Raw genomic sequence first — 19,936 nt, 5'->3', positions numbered from 1 at the left:
ATAGACTTCAGGAGGAAGGTGACTCCAGAGTAGCCCATCACCATTCAGGGCCGGGACGTGGCAGCAGTGGCCCGCTACAAGTACTTGGGAGTCCACATGAACAGCAGACTGGACTGGGAGGACAACAGCAACGCTGCCTACAAAAAGGGCTTGAGCAGACTCCTGAGACGTCCTGAGGAAGCTTAGGTCCTTCGATGTGTGCAACAAGCTTGCTGGAGATCTGTGTTAGCCAGTGCCCTGTACGTTGCTGAGGTTTGTTGGGGGAGCAGTACCCGCAAAAAGGACAAAGCCGAAGGGACAAACTGATCCGGAAAGCCGAACAAGTTATCGGCACTCAGTTGGAGGCGTTTGTAACGGTGAGAGACAGGAGGCCGCTGGACACACTGCTATCCATCATGGACAACCCCACCCACCCACTCCCAACGGAGCTCATTCTCCAACAGACTCCTCCAGTTCCGTTCCCACAGTGAAACTCAGTGGATATCAAAGATGGCGCCCTCCGTGGCAGACGTCTCTGTGACACTCTCCCGTGTTTTTCTATTTTTTGCTATCTTATTGTTCATTTTGGACATTCAACACACTCACGCAGTACATTACAACAGGGAGACACTTTTGAACATCGGCAGGGTTCACCATGAACTTTCATTTAGCCTCTCAGACTTTGCCTTTCTTCTGCGCCGGGAGAACGCAGCAGCCTGCGGCCCCGGTGAGCTGAATACCCGGCGAGCAAAGCATCCGAGGCGTAAACGAGGCAAGCGAGCCGGCCTGCATGCTAGGCTAAAAGCTAGAGCGACTAGGCCACCGCTACCAAGCTTGCTGCTAGCCAACGTCCGCTCTCTTGAAAACAAGATGGACGAACTACGAGCAAGGATTACAGCTCAACGTGAGATCAGGGAATGCTGTGTCCTCACCTTCACAGAAACCTGGCTGACGGAGGATATACCGGACTCGGCGATCCAGTTGGAATCATTTGCTGCTTACCGGGGAGATCGGACTTTAGCGTCTGGTAAACACAGAGGTGGCGGCGTCTGTGTTTACGTAAACAAACGGTGGTGCACAGACGTACAGACGATGGAAAAGCACTGCTCGCAGGACATTGAGCTGCTGATGGTGAAATGCAGACCTTTTTATTTACCTCGTGAGTTTAGCGCTGTGTATTTAACTGCTGTTTACATCCCACCACGAGCTAACACTGCTAATGCACTAGGCCTCCTGCATGACATCATCGATAAACACGAGACCAAACACCCAGACGCTGTATTCATTATATCTGGCGATTTCAACCACTGTAACCTCAGGACTGTCCTCCCCAAATATTACCAGTATGTGAGCTTTCCCACAAGGGAAAATAACATCCTGGACCAAGTCTACTGCAACATGAAAGGTGCTTTGAAGGCTGTTCCAAGACCGCACTTTGGAAAGGCTGACCACATCTCTATATTCCTTTATCCAACGTACAGACAACTTCTCAAAAAAGCTCCCCCTGTAAGTACAGCAGTTAAAGTATGGAATGAAGAAACTGATCAAGTACTTCAGGACTGCTTTGGCTGCACAAACTGGGATGTGTTTAAAACTGCAGCGGGGAGGGAAGATTGTACTGTTGATTTGGATGAATATGCTTCTGCTGTTACTGGCTACATTAGCACATGTATAGAGACTGTTACCACCACCAAGTATTACAGAAAATACCCTAACCAAAAACAGTGGATGAACTGTGATGTAAGGGCTAAGCTACGTGCTCGTTCGACTGCATTTGTCATGGACACCGCTGATGACTACAAAAAGGCCAGATATGACCTGAGGAGGTCCATACGAGAGGCCAAAAGACAGTACAGACAGAAGCTGGAGGGCTACTATTCCACCTCAGACCCTCGGCGCATGTGGGCGGGGCTCCAGCACATCACAGACTATCGACAGCAGAGTAGCGTAGCCACGTCCAGCCAAACCACACTTCCAGATGAGCTGAACGAGTTCTATGCCCGCTTTGACACCCAAACTTCTGATGAGCAGAGAGGGTGGCTGAACCTGGGGAGCACACAGGACGCACCTCTCATGGTGACATCAGCTGATGTGCGCAGGGTTCTAAACAAAACAAACCCACGAAAAGCAGCAGGCCCAGACAACATCTCAGGACGTGCACTTCGGGTTTGCTCATCAGAGCTAGCTGATGTGCTTGCTGACATATTTAACCTGTCGCTTGCACAAGCATCTGTACCGACCTGCTTTAAGTCCACCACCATAGTGCCCGTACCCAAGAAGAGCAACGTGACCTGCTTGAATGACTATCGCCCTATAGCACTCACTCCTATTGTTATGAAGTGCTTTGAAAGGATAGTCATGACCCACATCAAAAAGAGCATCCCGGCGGCAACTGTGGACCCTCTACAGTTTGCATATCGCCAGAACCGGTCCACGGATGATGCAGTCAACACTGCCATCCACACAGCCCTTTCTCACCTACAGGGCCAGGACACATACGTCAGAATGCTATTTATAGACTATAGCTCCGCTTTTAATACAGTCAGCCCCCACAAACTCACAAATAAGCTCCTCACACTTGGCCTGTCCCCCTCCCTCTGTAACTGGGTGTTTAACTTTCTCACAGGCAGACCCCAGTCAGTCAGAGTCCACAACCGCACATCCAGCTCAAGAATTGTGAGCACTGGGACCCCACAGGGGTGTGTGCTGAGTCCACTCCTCTACACGCTCTTCACCTACGATTGCGTGGCCTCCCAGAACAACACCAGCATCATTAAATTTGCGGATGACACTACAGTCATTGGCCTGATCACTGGAGGTGTTGAAACATCATACAGAAGAGAGGTGGCGGACCTCATAGCTTGGTGTCGTGATAACAATCTCCTTCTCAATACAGATAAGACTAAAGAGATGATCATCGACCCAAGAACAAGGGAAAAGGAGCCACATAGACCCCTGTTTATTGATGAGACTGAGGTGGAGAGGGTGAAAACCTTCAAGTTCCTTGGCACACACATCAGCGAGGACCTCACCTGGTCTCACAACACCCAACAAATTCTGAAGAAGTCCCAAAGGAGACTGTACTTCCTGAGAAGACTGAGGAAATTTGGCATGTCCACCACAATCCTGAGTTGCTTCTACAGATGCACCATCGAAAGTGTCCTTACCGCCTCCATCACTGTTTGGTACGGTAACTGTACAACACGTGATAGGAAGGCACTCCAGCGGGTGATCAAGACCTCACAGAACATTGTTGGGGCAGCCCTCCCCTCACTGCAAGACATTTATACATCTAGAGTCCTACGCAGAACACACAACCTCATCAAGGACAGCACACATCCACAACACTCATTATTCACACTCCTACCGTCAGGCAGACGCTACAGGAGTTTGAAGTCCAGGACCACAAGGCTGGCAAACAGCTTTTACCCACAGGCCATCAGGCTTCTCAATGAAGCACTCAGACACGCCACACGCAACACACACTCATAGCACTTTATTTATTTATTTATTTATTTGTATTATTTACTTGCATTAATGTCTCTTCTGTTGTTGTTGCTTAATTTCTTGGTATTTATGTATATGTGTTTATGTTTCTTATGTTCTTATTCTTTCTTGTGTTTTTCTTTCTTTTCCTTGGGAGAATGAACAGAATAAGATTTTCATTGCATGGTATAACTGCTGTTTTACCATGCACATGACAATAAAACTCTCTTGAATCTTGAATCTTGAAACTTCACTCCTTCCACATGCCAATACACAAGTAGTTATGATCTGTGCTGATCCCGGGCATTGGATGATATTCAAGGCTGCAACTTCGGAATCGGATCGCAAGTGAAAAAGCTGCATCGGGACACCCCTAGCCTCAACACAGTCCACACACGCGGTGATATCTAAAGACGCTTTATTTTGATATCCAGACATACAACATCATCACCTCCGTCACCCTCCTGACATTATTTGCTCTTTTTTCCACTCAAAAGCTAAAGTTGTGATAAATAGAAAATAAAACATTCGGTCCTTAAATATATAGTATATATATATATATTTATATTTGTATCATCTAGGCATCATGGTATCCTTGTTGCTACCCACACAGAACATCAAACATGGGCGGAAACGCAAGCGACAGTGTTGGACAGGAGGCAGAGTGTCGAGGGAACGGAGAGGGAAAAGGGGCGATCGTTAGCAAAATCACATGAAAGGCGGCGGGACGGACAAGAGATGAAAGCCACGGGAGGCGCGAGGGGAGCACACGACACACACGGCGAGGAAGGAAAGGGAGGCACGTTTATTTACAGCAGCAAAAGAATATACATATATACTGTATGTACACAGTGGAACCCGTTCAACGCCACGCTCCTCGGACTGGGCTGACTCACACCCACATAAGCTGTCAGGAAGTTATTGCACTTATAAAATATGTCCGTTCTTCCATTTGAGGTGACTAATAGTAGTTATAATTACAAGCTAACATACATATGTACTTGTATGTCACACTGACCTGCGACGATTATCTGCTCCAGGCTTAAACAAGTCCTCCACATGCTTAGCACCTGATTCAGATAGCCTCGGGTGTCTAGGCATGTGAGTCTGCCCTTCACCGTCTCCCCTCACAAATGTGCTTTCCTATATGAACTAACATTTTAGCATAGCATAGTCAGACATTTTCTCTAAGAGCCGTCTGTTCAGGTTGTATTGATTTGTCTCCGTGCGTGCAAGTTTTATTCAATCGTGCCTCTCATTATTCTCAAAGAACTTGTCTCGTATCGCATCCATTTTTGCACCAACAGCAGATTTTTCTCATAATCAAAACCCTCACTAGCCATTGCTTGTATGTTTACTTGGGACTGTGTCCAGAGACACAAGGAGCATGGGCAACCATGAAGGATTTTTGCATGATTTTCCCCAATTTGGGCATATTTTTATTTAGGTTCTTGTGTTGTTCATGTATTTTACACTCTTATCTGTCATTCATTTTGTTGTATGCCTTGACTACAATGACAATAAAGCTTTCATACGTGCGCAAATCTTTCTTACAGTGCCTACAAGCTACAAAAATTTGAATTTTGCGACTTCACTCTATCGCGATAAAAAAAAAAATACTAATTCATAAATCATGCTGTTTTGTGGCTGAACACAACTTATTATTAGTCAAAAAATGGGCATATTTATGCAATTGCTATGTATTTTTAAGCATGTCTAAGCATAAAATTGTCTAAATAAAATAAAATACAAATACAAGGCATTCAGAAGATGCATTCAAAGACCTTGTGATGTATGTAATATTCTACATTGGTCACGAGGTGTCAGTAATATTACATTGACGAGACAATAGACACTACAGGAAGTACTGTACTGAACAGGAAGTGAAAAAAAGAACAAGAAGGAACTCTTCCAGTGCGTGTGAGTCTATATCAGGGGTTTGTGGCCTGCGGCTGTTTTTGTTTTGTTTTTTTTTAATCACCTCGCGACACATTCTAAAAATATAATTTAAGTAAAACTAAAACTAAAAAAACAACAACAAAAATTTTAAAATCAGGAATAATTTTACAATAATAAAGACAAAATATTAAGAAAAAAAGTAATCTGACGAGGAAATGTTGTAATTTTACGAGAATACGATCGTAATATTATGAGGAAAAATCTGTATTACTAGCATAAAGTTGAAATATTAAACAAAAAATATTAATATTATGAGAAACAAACAAAACAAAAAGTTACAATTTTTGGAAAATTAGGTTGGGAAAAAAGTTCTAATATTATGGGAATAAAGTCACAGTATTCGAATTACGTCATAACATTATGAGAAGAGAATTTACAAGAGGAATGTTGAAATGGTTGGAGAATAAAAATGAAAAACAACAAAGTCAAAATATTAACAGAAAAAAAGTCGTATTCTAACAAGAAAATCTTTTGCAATTGTACAACCATAAACTCATAACACATAAAAATAATGTCATTTTAGTAGCAAAATGGGCGAGGAAAAAGTTATACATTTATGGGAATAAAGTCTGAATATTACAAGAAGAAAGTTTCCAAAAGGTTATATAAGAAGAAAGTTGAAATATTAAAAAACAAACAAACAAACAAACAGCAAAAACGGGGAAAAAAAGAACGAAGACAGACGTTCATACTGATAATATGCTTTTTCACCTATATCACTATCTTATGTCTTAAATGGCTTATTTACTCGTCTTATGTCTACTATATTCGGTAGTAAGAGTGTATAGGTGACTTTAGAGGTCTGAGTTCAGGTCTAGAGGGCTCTAATAATGTTAAAAACCATATTTAGAAGGTCATAAACAGGTTTTCTACGCTCTAACTATGGAAGTATTCCATTTATAAATAAGGAATCATCCCAATTCACTTATCACGGTCGGGTCAGGAAGCAATTAACTGTGATATTCTCACTTGTCCGGGTCATTGGAATCTCAGGGCTGGACTGTTCAGGTTCAAAGACGTTTGGCCTCTCATCCGAGCAGGCTCAAAGACTAGGTGGGACACAAAGTACTGAAGAGGATTTTTTTCCATGAACGTGAAAGGAAAACTGCACTTTTTTAAAATTTTGCCCACCATCCACAATCCTTATATGAGACATGAACACACTTTCTCCTTTCTGTGGTTTTAAATATATAAAAACAGATAAAAAGCAACAGCTCAGTAGTGCATGTAATGGGACACACCTATGCCGCCTACATAGATCGCTATGAAAACACCTCCAAAAACTTCCAACAAGGTTTGATGGTTTTATATCCATGCTGTGAGCATGTAGTAACAGCTAGTAACATTCACGTGTAATACTAGCAGTATTTTGCGTATTTCGGCCATTTCTTAGCATTACCGTAGCTTCCTTGCTCGGTGCATTGATTTCACATAGCAACATAGAAACAAAGGCTTACACCAAACTCAGACATAAAAACACAGCAGCAGTGGTGGCAGCTCCATTATGAAGCCTTACCTTTTGGTAGCGTCTGAGGCGTGTCTGAGGCCCGTAGCGCGGCGCATCTGTGGTGAAGCTAGTCGCTAGCTGGCTAGTCGCTAGCCGGTGTGTTCTGGCTCTGTGTCAACATGCCAGTAATGTAGTTGGATCAGCGTGACAATGTAATAATAACAACAACAATAACGTCGCTGTAGCTTGGTTAATATGCACATCACATTATATGTAAATGGAGCGTCGCTGGCGCTTGTTTGAGACTTTTTCAGACAACTTTATAGGCGGATAAGTACGTAGGTCCCGTACATACGGGCTGTTTCGCAACGCCCGCACCGGGACGCGAACACAGGACCTTTGTAATGGGAAGCGAGAGCGCTGACCACACGGCTAAAAGCCCGGACGGTCGTTCGTGTCTCACATAAGGATTATGAATGAGTGCACTTTTCCTTTAAAGGGCCAAATACGTGAGTTTCCCAGGGAAAACAGGAGGGGTGACCGGTTGCTCTGGGTGTCAAATGTTATGTGGACAGAAGCAATGGAGCGAGTATGTCAGCTGTTAGGTGATAAGAAGAACACTTGATGGGTTGGTCAGCAAAGACGGGAGGGACTTGAAGGCGTTCCACTGTATCTAAAGTAAGTCACAGCAGCGCAAAATAAAATCCAATCAAATAAAACACCACACACACACACACACACACACACACACACACACAAGTGGGACTATTCACAAGCGGATCACCTCTACAGTGCGTCTCTTTGTTACTCATGTTACACTTTGGTGAAGATGGCGAGCAAGAAGGAAGTCCGAGCTGCACACAAAGCAGAGTCGCGGCTGTGCCTCTCATACAAAACCCAGACAGGCGCGATGTATAAAATACTTAATACACAACAGGGCAGGAGAAGTAAGCGTCAGGCGTTTAACAATGCGGAACACCCTCACACACAGGCAACGTCCCACATTTGTTACAGCTCTGATACGACCTGATAAGGCGAAAGGGCTTCGTGTCTATTGCCTGATTTCAAACTGGCACCTCAAAAAAACCTCATTATTTCTCATTTCCTGTGACATGCAGGTGCGCAAAAGTATTAGGCCACCATTAGAAGTGTTCTGTGTCTGCATTTTTTTCACATGACCGTAAATCACATTTGTGGCGCCCCCCATTTGTGGTGGAAATGCTGTTGGAATACGGTAATCCCTCGCCGCCTGCCGCTTAGAATTTCTCCATCAAAAATACTTTGTAGTTGTTCAATGCTCTGTATGAACGGCATTGGTTCATATGAACAAATAAGTAAGTTTGCTGATTATTTTGTGCATTATGAGTGTTTCACCTTGAAGATTTCGTTGAGCTCGGTGTTCCTATCCCTGCACGGGACAGCGGTGAAAACCTGCCACTGAGTGGGCATCCCCCCCAAAATGAGGCTTTATCATTGGTTGTATGTATTTTTGTATTTCGGATACTCCTTTATCGTGATTGTTAAACTTTCCCTTCAGTTTGGTATTAAATTAATATCCAGACTTAAACCACAGCACAAAAATGATCAAATTCAGCCCATTCAAACGGAAGAATGCCAAGAATAACAGGAATAAAAGATATGTAGGATGATTACTGATCTATTTATCAGTGCTCAGGTCAAAACTGATCAAAATGTGATCATGCAAAATGCACATTTTTGACTCGGAATTACTATGAAATGAATCAACCAATGAATTATGTTGAGTATTTCAAGTGGGTTCAGATAAAAAGGTGTATGTTTTTTAAGTGCAGTGCAGGAGGTACAGTACATGGGGTACCTGGCTTCAGGTCAAATGCCTGAAGGGTTACGCTACTGTAAGAAGTTTGGGAACCACTGCATTAGACAAATGGCAAATGATTTGTGGACCATTATCGTATTTTCCGGACTATAAGTCACTCCGGAGTATAAGAAAAAAATGCACAATGAAGAAGGAAAAAACGTATATAAGTCGCACTGGACTATTAGTCGCATTTTTGGGGGGAAATGTATTTGATAAAATCAGAGACCAAGAACAGACATTTCATCTTGAAAGGCAAGTTATAGTAATAACAATAAAAAGGAGAACAACAGGCAAAATAGGCGTCTGTTGACGTAACGTGAATATGTGGTATGTTAACGTAGCATATTAACAGTTATTTGGTAACTATATCCTAAACAATGTAACATAACTAGTTTACTAGCAGCTTGTAATCTGCAAAATATTATTTTCTTTTTGGGGGCGTTTGCAATCCGTCTGTCTCAGTTGTCTTTATAAGTTGGTGTTCACATTGTCAATTCTCAGTGGTACAGGAGTGATACTGGCGCACAAGCCTAGAGCGCCCTCACGTGGCTGTCAGTGTGCAAAAAAAAACATATCTAAGTCGCTCCGGAGTATAAGTGGCAGGACCAGCCAAACCATGAAAAAAAGTGCGACTTTTGTCGTTATAATATGGTAATTGGTAAGTCCCCTAAAGGTGGGCTAGTTTCATGGTAATTGTGTAGAATATGTCTTACACTAATAAAAACCACAAATTACCCCTGGCCCGCACTTTGGAACCCCCTAGATTTGAAGGTGCCTTGAACGCATCATTACACTTACAGCAAATGGACCGGAACTGGAATTCATGTCATCGTTAACTGTCTGTGTCCTCCTTGGGACTATTGCTGCTTGTCAAAAGAACAAATCTAGCAGTGGCCTGAGACTTCGGTACAGTATAGAAAGATGTGTCACAGATATTGCTCTTTTAATCAACCGTGGAATGTAGAAGTAACCGTTTCTTTTTTTCCCACCCACTGTCAGCTTGTTGCTTCTGCACTCCTGCCCTTGCTGGCTCCAACAATCAGTGACACGCATGTCAATGCATGTTGAGTCACATAAACACGTGATGTTCTACCACGATCACACCCTAGCGTGAATGCAAACACATGAAGTTGTCCACAGAAGAAGTTTTTGTTTTGTATCACATGGCTGGCCAGCACAAGCTACTTCCTTGCTGCTCTTCTTCTTTTTGATCTTTACATGTTAGCAGGCAGTTTGTGTCTCAGCCCCTCTGAGTCTTTTCTGGCCAGTGACAGCTGGGGGTCCTTTTTACCCCCCTTTGGGGAGGTGTTAGTAGTGGCCGCGGCAGTGTGTGTTGACTGCACGGCTGTGACGGTGGGTGCCTGCGAGGGCTTGGCCGGGGAGGAAGGCGCACTGAATTTGGAGGGATGGGTAGGGGCGCCGGTTGAGGTCGTGATTTGTTTCGGGAGGTGGGCGGATGCAGCTGCAGAGTCACTCGGAGATGCGGTGGTCTTCGTGGAGCTCGGGGCTGACTTTGGGGGACGATTCAAAGCGGACGTAGTGCTTGGGGTAAGGGTTTGCTTTACAGGATGGACAGTGAACCTAACTTTGGTGGGGGAGTTGCTGCTCACAGGGGGAGGCGTGAGGGAAGGTTTGGGGATCTGGCTCGGGGTGGGCGTCCTGGCTGCACCGAAGACAGAAGGCTGAAGACAGGAGGTTGGACTAGGGGATTTGCTCAGGGATGGGTTGGATGTTGGTGGAGAAGGCGGTGCAAGTGTCTGCGTAGGAGTTTGTCTGGGTGTCATAGTTGGTGACGGGATTGGGGTTGGCGCAGGACTGGGGCCCGACAAGGGTGACGCAGTGGGCGGCGTGTTGGAAGCCTTAACTCGTGCGCTTTGTGGGGGTATGGTGGATGTGACCACTGGAGATGGAGGCGAGGAGCTCAGAGAAGACTTGGCTCCAAATGTTTGAGGTAGTGGAACTGGAGTTGAGACACAGGATGGGGGAGGAGTGGAGGATGGAGAAGGGGATGAAGAGCGAGGAGAAGGGGTGGCGATGGGTTTGGGACGGGACATTGACAACGACAGTGGGGATGTTCCTGTCGAGGGAGAAGTGGAGCAGGGAGGTGGCGAGGAGGAGCGGGAGAGTCCAGTGGGAGCTGGCTTTGGTCGGGGGGTCTGTGAGATCATCGGTGTTGGAGATGGCGGGGTGGGGACCGGTGAAGGGGTGGCAGGGGCAGAAGGCATGTGTGGAGCTGTGAAGGTGGGCATGGGTGCAGCGTGAGGGGAACACTGTGTGTACATAGTAGGCTGAATCGAAGCCGAGGCCTGTTGTTGTATTTGTGTCATATTTCCTACAGGCGGCACTGCAGGATTGGAGGTCAGTATTCCCGCACTGCCGCCTCGGGCTAACTGCCCTGCCAGGAAAGGAGCTGCCAGCAAATTCCCTCCAGACGCCTTCCGGTGGAGAGGGGGATGAGGCTGCACTCCAGCCCACGAGCGGTGAGGTAGAGTGGGCTGCGACGCTGACAGCAGCCTGGCCTCCTGAGTCAGCCTGCCCAGTGCTGGTAGACCCTGACAGCTGTTACCACCATGACGCAGAAGAGCTTCTTTTGCCCCCTGCTGGCTGCTCACGGGAGCGTTGCTATCTACTGGGCCACCAGGGGCAGCGGAGGGGTTTGGGGTCTGTATCTTGTTTAACGGTGGGGTTGATGCTCCTCCTCCTGATTGAGTTGCAACAGATCCACCAACTGCTGGAAGATGATCAGCCTGGAGGCGCAGGTTGTAGTGAAGAGTCCTTCCTTGTTGGACAGATGTCGGCATGGAAGATGCTGGAGTGGGGGGAGTTTTGGCCACCGGTGGGGATGTCAACCCACCAGGTGGGCCTGTCAACCCACCAGGTGGGCCCATCATGGAGGGGGAGGCAGGGAATCCTCCTCTTGGAGATAACCCTCCCATCCCGCTCATTGCCATCATTCCGATGAGGGAGCTGACCGAGGGGCGTAGAGGTTGCAAGACGGGGGCACGAGGAGGTGAGAGCGGGAACGAGGAGGAGGGTGATGGCGATATAAGAGGGGAGGGCAGGAAGAAAGCGCCCCCGAGTGCATGTTGCTGAAACTGTTGGAGCTGCTGCTGCTGTTGCTGCTGCTGGTGCATGAGGGCGATGGCCACGTTACTGGTGGCAGCCGCCGTCTGCAGGGGTGCATGAACCAGCGGCGCCCAGATGATGGGGCGCGGCCTGGGGGACATGGTGCCACTTCCTCCCATGACGCCGCTTCTTCCTACTGCGGCCGCTGCGATGGCGTCCTGCATGGCTGGCATGCTGTCGTGTTTAACAATCTGCTGTACCAGTATGCTGTCACAGGAGCCCAGACTGCCTGCTGCCATACCCGCACCTGCCCCTGGACCTCCTCCACCACGACCCCCGCCACGACCCATACTGCCCCCTAGTGAGCCACCTTGAGATGACTTCCTCAGTAGCATGGAGTTTTTCCTGCCTGGAGAGCAGCAAAAGAAAGAAAACTTTAGATACCAATACTTCCTTTCTCCAGTTATTAATAACCACAAACTTGCAGAATAGAAATAAACAGAATGACTTGAAATAATCCACACAATCAAAGCCTACGATGTGCTTGCTCATCCGGAAGCACACGCGCGTGACATACTGTAGATGGTTGATATAATTTATGCAACCTTTCCTCCTGCCACTTCTTAATGATAACCCCCACCTTGTATAACAGAAATAAACAGAACGATTTGAAATAATCCACAAAATCAAAGCCTATGGTGTGTTTGCTCATGCGGAAGCACACGCTCAAGCACGTGGTGGACAGCTGATGTTTCATATCATTAAGGCGACCCTTCCTCCCGCCAGTTCTTAATGATAACTCGCACTTTGCGTCGGAGAAATAAACAGAATGACTCTAAATAATCCACGGCACACTTGCTCATGCAAGAGCACAATTGATGCAAACCTTCCTCCCATCAGTTAACTCATTCAATACCAAAGACGTATTTACCAAAGTCGTTTTTATAAACCCGAACGCTCGATCCCAGCAACGTATTCATACGTCCTTCACCTTTTTTTGCACAAGAGCACTTTATTATTTATTTATTTATTTATTTATATGTATTATTTATTTGTATTAATGTCTCTTCTGTTGTTGTTGCTTATTGGTATTGGTATTGGTATTTATTGGTATTTATGTTTCTTATGTCTTCTTATGTTCTTATTCTTTCTTGTGTTTTCTTTCTTTTCTTGGGAGAATGAACAGAATAAGAATTTCATTGCATAGTATAACTGCCTGTTTTACTGTGCATATGACAATAAAACTCTCTTGAATCTTGAATGTGAAGGAAAACATCACACCTGAGAGGAAGGAGGAAATGAGAGAGCGTGGAGGAGTGTAGTGTGCAGGAGGTTATGCATTGCAGAGAAATTATAACGCATGCACACGTGTGCACGCAAGCGTACATGCACACACGCGTGCGCACACATAGTTCAGTTCCAAATGTGAAAATTGGCCGGTACTGAAGGCGTCTTTTGAAAAATGGCTGGGATTGAATGAGTTCATGATAACCGCCATCTTGCGTAACAGGAATAAATAGAATAACAGAAATAATCCACCACGTCAAAGGCCACGGTGTGCTTGCTCATGCACACACACACAACGGTCAAAAGTTTTAGCACACTCCAATTTCTGTGGAGGAAAAAGCTACACGTCTAAGTGTTAAGATGTTCTGTCTCTCTTCCATTGGTTATTCCATTTTTTTTTGCCATTTTTGTAGCAACAAATGACTTTTCCGAGTACAATGCTGTTCAACTCATGTTCACGAGGGTATAGTGCCACAGTGTGTTCCGAACACTGTTTTTATGCAGACAGAGGAGGTAGTAAGTCCTCTAGAACTTGGAACACCTGTTGGATTTAGTTGTACCAACTGCCAAGGCTTGATCAACCTCCATTTCTGCTAAACAGCTTCAAATTGTTGACCCATTTTGCGGCCCCTGAAACGGGCTGTTTTGTATCATTCTGAAATATACATTATTTTTCAGTTTTGGGTAACCTTACCTTTTTTTAACCAGTAGAACTGTGGATCATTTTACATTTCATTAATGCCTGCCTCCTGCCAGTTATTAATGGTTAGCACCATGCACATACACGGTACACAGGACTGCTGGAAATAAGCCATACACATTATGAAGTGATGATGGCTGAGGGTTCACGTTCATACATGTGACAATGCAATTAAAAAAAAATCAGAAATCCTCCATGGTGTTATTCAGACCACAATCTTTCCACTTTGGCAGAGGCTGACCACAGTTTGACCCTGGAACAGATTATTATAGAAAAAAAGATTCCGTTGTATTTCAGTGTGTCCAATGGAGGGCAAGCTTCATCATTTTGGTATTTAAAATTTTCACCATCGACAAAGGCGTGCGCTGACCTTTCCACCAAGGACACGCTTGACAAAAGCGCCTTATAAGTTCAGCACAATGTGGACGAGTAATTGCATGCGCACTTGCAAGATTAAAATGGAACAAAACCTCCATTCACTTCTCTAGACGGCAGAAAATTGGCACTAGCATTACCTATACGGTCCAAGCGGTCCACAGCGACGGTTTCAAAGGCCCGCCGCATCATGGGGTGCTCCTCCAGCACCTCGTTGAAGCTGTCCACACTCAGAGAGTACAGACGACAGTATGTATCTGCACGCACGCTGGCTGTCCTCCGCCCTCGAGTCAGCAAACAGATTTCTGGGAAAGCAAGGGAGATGAATCACCATTGAGCACAACTACGAAAAGTAGCATCACTCTTGTCACCTCCAAAATAAGAGCCGTCACTTAGTTTGGTCTCCTTGTTTCCCCTGGTCAGCACGCTGACTCGTCCATGTTGAATAAAGTACATCTTCCTGCCCACTGTGCCCTCTCTGATGATGAAGTCCGCCGGCTGGAAGACTTCAAAGCGCAGCTTGGTGAGCACAGCGGTCACAAAGTTGGGATCGGCGTTGGCGAACAGCGGCATGTTGGCCACCAGGCTGCGGCAGTTAAAGCTCACGATCTCCTGCAAAGACACAAACATTAGCTGAAAGGCGCTACGCAAGATGAGCGCTCTGTGTGTTCATGTGTTTGACCTCTTTGAGCGGCTCGCTGAGTTCTCCCAGGATGTTCTCCTCGTCAAACATTTTGCCCTGGAAGCGGTGCTCGTAGTACTCGTGGATCTTTTGCCGCACGTCGGCAGGAAGCTTGTGGAAGGACATGTACTGTTCCACCTGCTTGTACTGCAGCAAGACACACAGACACTTGAAGTATCAGCACGCACGACAGCAGGTTTCCACATCATCCTGCAAGTGAAGCATGTTTCTGGAGTTGCTTTCTGGAAGTTGTACATTGATCTTGGCCATATGTTCAACATGATCAATATTTTCTCAATAGTAACCTTTTTATTAGACACTCTGAAGGATCACAATTTTTTAAAACTATGTGGCCAAAATAAAATAAAATAAAATATAAAAAATAAATATGCCAAAGTTAAATAAAAATAAACCCAATTAAGTGTACATTGAGATATAAAATAATTAAAAAGTGAAATAATAACATTTATTATTATTATTATTCATTAATTTATGAAATTCTCCATGAATTACTTTAGTTGTGATATATGATATTAAATAATGGCATTAGAACTATTTACAACCAATACTCTATTTATTTTATGATCGATTTATATACAGTGGTGTTAAAAAGTGCTTGCCCCCTTCATCCATGTTTTGGCCATTTGTGGATAATGGCTCTCACTGTGGTTGGCTGGAGTCCCAAAGCTTTAGAAGTGGCTTTATAACCTTTTCCACACTGATAGATCTCAATTCTTCTCAGTTAGGTTATGTTTTAACAGGGGGGCAATCGCTTCTTCACACAGGGCCATGTCGGTTTGGATTTTGTTCTCCCTTAATAATAAAAAAGTTTCATTTGAAAACTGCATTTTGTGTTCAGTTGTGTTGTCATTGACTAATATTTACATTTGTTTGTTTTTGTTTGTGTCAAATCTCACCTTCTCCTGGTACTGCCGCCGAGATGAGTCCAGCGATTGAATGAGGGCGGTGGCGTGTCCAATGAACATGGCGTAGCAGGTGGCGCCCACGATCATACTGAGCATGGTGAGCCACACGTCGGTCATGCCCTCCGGAGCCTGGGCGCCGTAGCCGATGCACAACATATGGCTCATGGCTTTGAAAAGCGCGTACGAGTACTGCACGCCCCATGTGTCGTTCTGGGCCACAGAGGAGAGGACGACAAGCGACGTTAATTACCAAGACTTTCCTATTCCAGGCAGGAGCTTTTTTTTCCCTCTCACAGGCCCTCAGCTGAGAATATGCAACAGGGGGGCAATTTATCTGTCAGCAAGGATCTTGTTTAAACAGGAAACTTAACCAACGAACCACATAGGCTATAAAAGGACAATGATGTGGGATCACATTAAATGCAAATTATGTGCGTGTGTGTGCAGCAGTGTCCAATTATAGACGTGGATGGTCCAACACAGGAGGGGACTTTCTCCAGGGAAAATCCCAGCATCCGCCTGCTAGGCAACAGTCACTCGGGCAACCGCTGTGACTTGACTCAGCTTTTCTTTCATTCATTTGCGTATTATTTGTGCTGCACCGGTGCCTTGCGATGATGGTGGTTTTATTCCATGTTGCCAATTAACAAACATGGAGCTGCACACACACAGATAACACAAAAATAAGACAAAACCCCTGGCCGTGGGGCATACATGCCGTGTGTTGACTGTTCAAACAGAGTGAGATATCGCGCTATAACACGGCAGCATCAGGACACTCACCACCATCAGGTTCTTGGACACCCAGCAGTCAGGAGGGAAGTCCTGCAGCATGGGGACCAGGAACTGCAGGCACCCGTCCCAGTGGCACAGCAGCAGCATCATGCCGATCAGATTGACGATCCTCACCATGGCGCTGGCGAGGTCGTAGGTCATGTGGAAGATCTGTGGGGCAAAGACGCTGGAATTACAGCTGGCAGGTTTATCGACCTAAACGGCAGGCGAGAGGCTGTTATTTCCCAAACGTGAAAACTCACGAGAGTAAAATCGTGCACCATTTTTCATCTATTTACTCCACTTCTTTGTCTGCTTGTCCGATAACTCCTCCTTCCTTTCTCTTGAGCATTCACATGCAATGTCCACTGACATTGCATCATCTAGTTATTATTAAGCCTCATTTTTTGTCCGCTAACTCCTCCTTCATGTCTCAGCCAATTCAAACCAATCCAATGTCACAATATTCAGCTCATTCAGGACAAGGTGGCTATCTAGTCAGACGTTTCAAAATATTCCCACATTTCATATTTTATGTGAAAATGTTCCCATTGAAAATGAATGGGCAACTTTCTTCAGCAACTTCAGGTGGTAGATTGCTTGCTTCCCAACCCAAGGGTTGCTGGTTCAATTCCTATGTAGGCATTCATCATGTTGTTGTTATGTTGTAATGTCAGACAGAAGTCACTGTCACAACCCAGACTATGGCTGAAACTAACAATTATTTTAATAAACATCGATTAATCGATGAATCGGATTTTTTAAAAAGCACAGGTTCAGTTTCCGTCTCTTGATTCAGAAACAGAAGATTTGAACTGAGTCAATGAGTGCACAAACAACAGGTCGCCGCTTGAATATTCTGTTAAAATAATATTAAATAGTAAAAATTGGAAATGTTTGTCAGATCGCTTGAGTAAAACAATAAATGTACAAAACAAATACAATCATGATCATGTTCTTAGTCGATTAATCTGAAGCTTGTTGTTTCAATTAATGGAGCAATTGGTCAGGCCACAGATGGAGCAAATGAATATGAAGCAAACACCAACAGTTAGTGGTTGTATTGTATTGTATGTACTTGATTTATCCCTGATATGTGTGATTATCAAACACAAAGATAATAGGTCTGCTTTCACGGATGACATTTCACATCACATTTGAGAGGCTGAAATCAAAGGATGTTTACCAAAATAGGTGTAGATTAATTGGGTAATCGACTAACCATCAATTAATCAATTAATTGTTGTTGCTCTAGTCGAAACTGAGGAGATAGTAAATTCTGGTTGACTGCAGCCCCATTGGTTTATATATTACAAAGTTCAGTCTGCATTTTGAGTTTCCAACATTTCAATTTCTGCTGTTTTTAGTCTGCTAAAAACAAATGGACAAATGAAATGGTACCCAGTACTCGTGAAAGGTCACCTACTGTGTATAACGTCTATAACACACAGTATATTGCTTAGGGTTGGGCGACAATTTTTATATACCGGTATAAATTCTTCCAGTGATAAGAAAATGACTCATACCGGTATTAATTTATTTATTTGTATTATTTATCTGTATTAATGTCTCTTCCGTTGTTGTTGTTTAATTTATTAGTACATATGTTTGATTGTCTCGCTCTGGTTTGAGCTGTCGAAAGCTTGACCCCCGGTGTGCAGAGAAGAGGCGATGGCTTGCAAAAAATAAAAGTTATTTAATGGCGCACAAAAGGAGTAACAAAAAGCGACAGAGGGAGAAATAACATGAACTAAGAAGTACATGTAAGTCCGGTCTTTAGGTAACAGCTCCCGTGCGGAGACGAGGAGCAATGGCTTGAAGTGTAACGACAAAATCAATAATGAACCAGCGCCGAACATTCGAACGCGCTGGCCTTTTATCCGCCATAAATGTTAATTGGCCGCAGGTGCGCGGCCACCAGGTGAGAAGCGGCTGCCTCTTCCTCCCCGGAGAAGGCACAGCCCGCCAAAATAAGAGCGCAGGACAGGGAACACTCGTTGCCGTCCTGCAGAACGTCACACTGATGTTCTTATTCTTTTTCTTGTGTTTTCTTTCTTTTCTTGGGAGAATGAACAGCATAAGAATTTCATTGCATAGCATAACTGCCTGTTTTACTATGCATATGACAATAAAACTCTTGAATCTTGAATTAATGATACAATTTCAGGTGGCAGAGAAAGCAGAGCAAACAACAAAACAACAAAAGAGAGAAAATGAGCATGGCTGAAGGCGGAGGAGAAGCGTAGACTAAACGGGAGGTACCTCTGTAATAAGGAAGTGGTTTGGTTTCGATAGTGCAGCTGTAGTACAGACGTGGAGTAGCCGAGAGACTCACCAGTACAGTCATGGAAAAAATGATGAGAGCACGCTTGTTTCTCAGTGTATTGATCGCTATTAATGCCTGCTACAAATAAAGCTACATTTGTTTGGACAAATATAATGATAACAAATGTGCCTCATAAGAGTTTCATTTAAGAGCTGATATCTAGCAACTTCCATGCTAGTTCTTACGTGACTAGCTATAGCATTGGAGTGCCAAAAAATGTAACTCTTATGAGCTATTTTTGTTGTCATTGTTATATTTGTCCAAATAAAGGTACCTTAATCAGGCATTAAAATGAACAATAAACTGGAGAAACAAGGGTGGTCTAATTAGCCTCACAATCCACTAGATAACCAGCGTCGGCCAGTCTCCAGACATGTTTTTTTCCAGAACGCACAGGTGAAAACACGGCAAGTGAGTTGAAGAAGTTTTTCCAGGAAGCTCAGCTCAGCTTCCAAACTACTCTTACATTCATTCTGCATTTCGACTTTCATACTTTTTCAAGGTATTTCTTCAGTATTCACACACAATGTCAGAATTCATCACCATTCAACATTCAACATAATCTAATTCATGATCATTTCAACCGTTACGACGCTATTAGATTCAAGAGTCAAGATTCAAGAGTTTTATTGTCATGTGCACAGTAAAACAGGTGGTTCTACTATGCAATGAAATTCTTGTTCTGTTCATTCTCCCAAAAAAAGAAAGAAAGTAAAACACAAGAAAATGAATGAGAACATAAGAAACATAAATACCAATAAATTAAGCAACAACAACAGAAGAGACATGAATACAGATAAATGAATAAATACATAATAAAGTGCTATGAGTGTGTGTTGCGTGCGGCGTGTGTGAGTGCTTCGTTGAGAAGCCTGATGGCCTGTGGGTAAAAGCTGTTTGCCAGCCTTGTGGTCCTGGACTTCAAACTCCTGTAGCGTCTGCCTGACGGTAGGAGTGTGAATAATGAGTGTTGTGGATGTGTGCTGTCCTTGATGAGGTTGTGTGTTCTTCGTAGGACGCGAGATTTATAAATGTCAGATGTGTAACGCACATCACTTTCACGGTGACAGCTGAAGCACAACCGTTTCA

The 19,936-nt window shown here is 44.4% G+C and overlaps 1 protein-coding gene across 1 annotated transcript in view; it reads right to left on the bottom strand.

The window, feature by feature from the left end:
- Positions 1–1,144: 1,144 nt before the first annotated feature.
- LOC129184764 (potassium/sodium hyperpolarization-activated cyclic nucleotide-gated channel 2) overlaps positions 1,145–19,936 on the bottom strand; it is a 38,406-nt gene continuing 19,614 nt past the window's right edge. The window contains exons 4-9 of the mRNA XM_054781038.1: positions 16,531–16,692; positions 15,739–15,957; positions 14,822–14,968; positions 14,511–14,751; positions 14,280–14,444; positions 1,145–12,186 (exon numbers count right to left, since the gene is read on the bottom strand). Of these exons, the coding sequence (XP_054637013.1) occupies positions 9,926–12,186; positions 14,280–14,444; positions 14,511–14,751; positions 14,822–14,968; positions 15,739–15,957; positions 16,531–16,692 (3,195 nt within the window). The 3' untranslated portion in view covers positions 1,145–9,925. The remainder of the gene's footprint in view (positions 12,187–14,279; positions 14,445–14,510; positions 14,752–14,821; positions 14,969–15,738; positions 15,958–16,530; positions 16,693–19,936) is intronic.

The sequence above is a fragment of the Dunckerocampus dactyliophorus genome, chromosome 7 (assembly GCF_027744805.1).
Source record: "Dunckerocampus dactyliophorus isolate RoL2022-P2 chromosome 7, RoL_Ddac_1.1, whole genome shotgun sequence".
Classification (NCBI taxonomy): domain Eukaryota; kingdom Metazoa; phylum Chordata; class Actinopteri; order Syngnathiformes; family Syngnathidae; genus Dunckerocampus; species Dunckerocampus dactyliophorus.
The sequence above is the reverse complement of the archived record's forward strand: the minus strand, read 5'-3'. Positions and strand labels throughout refer to the sequence as shown.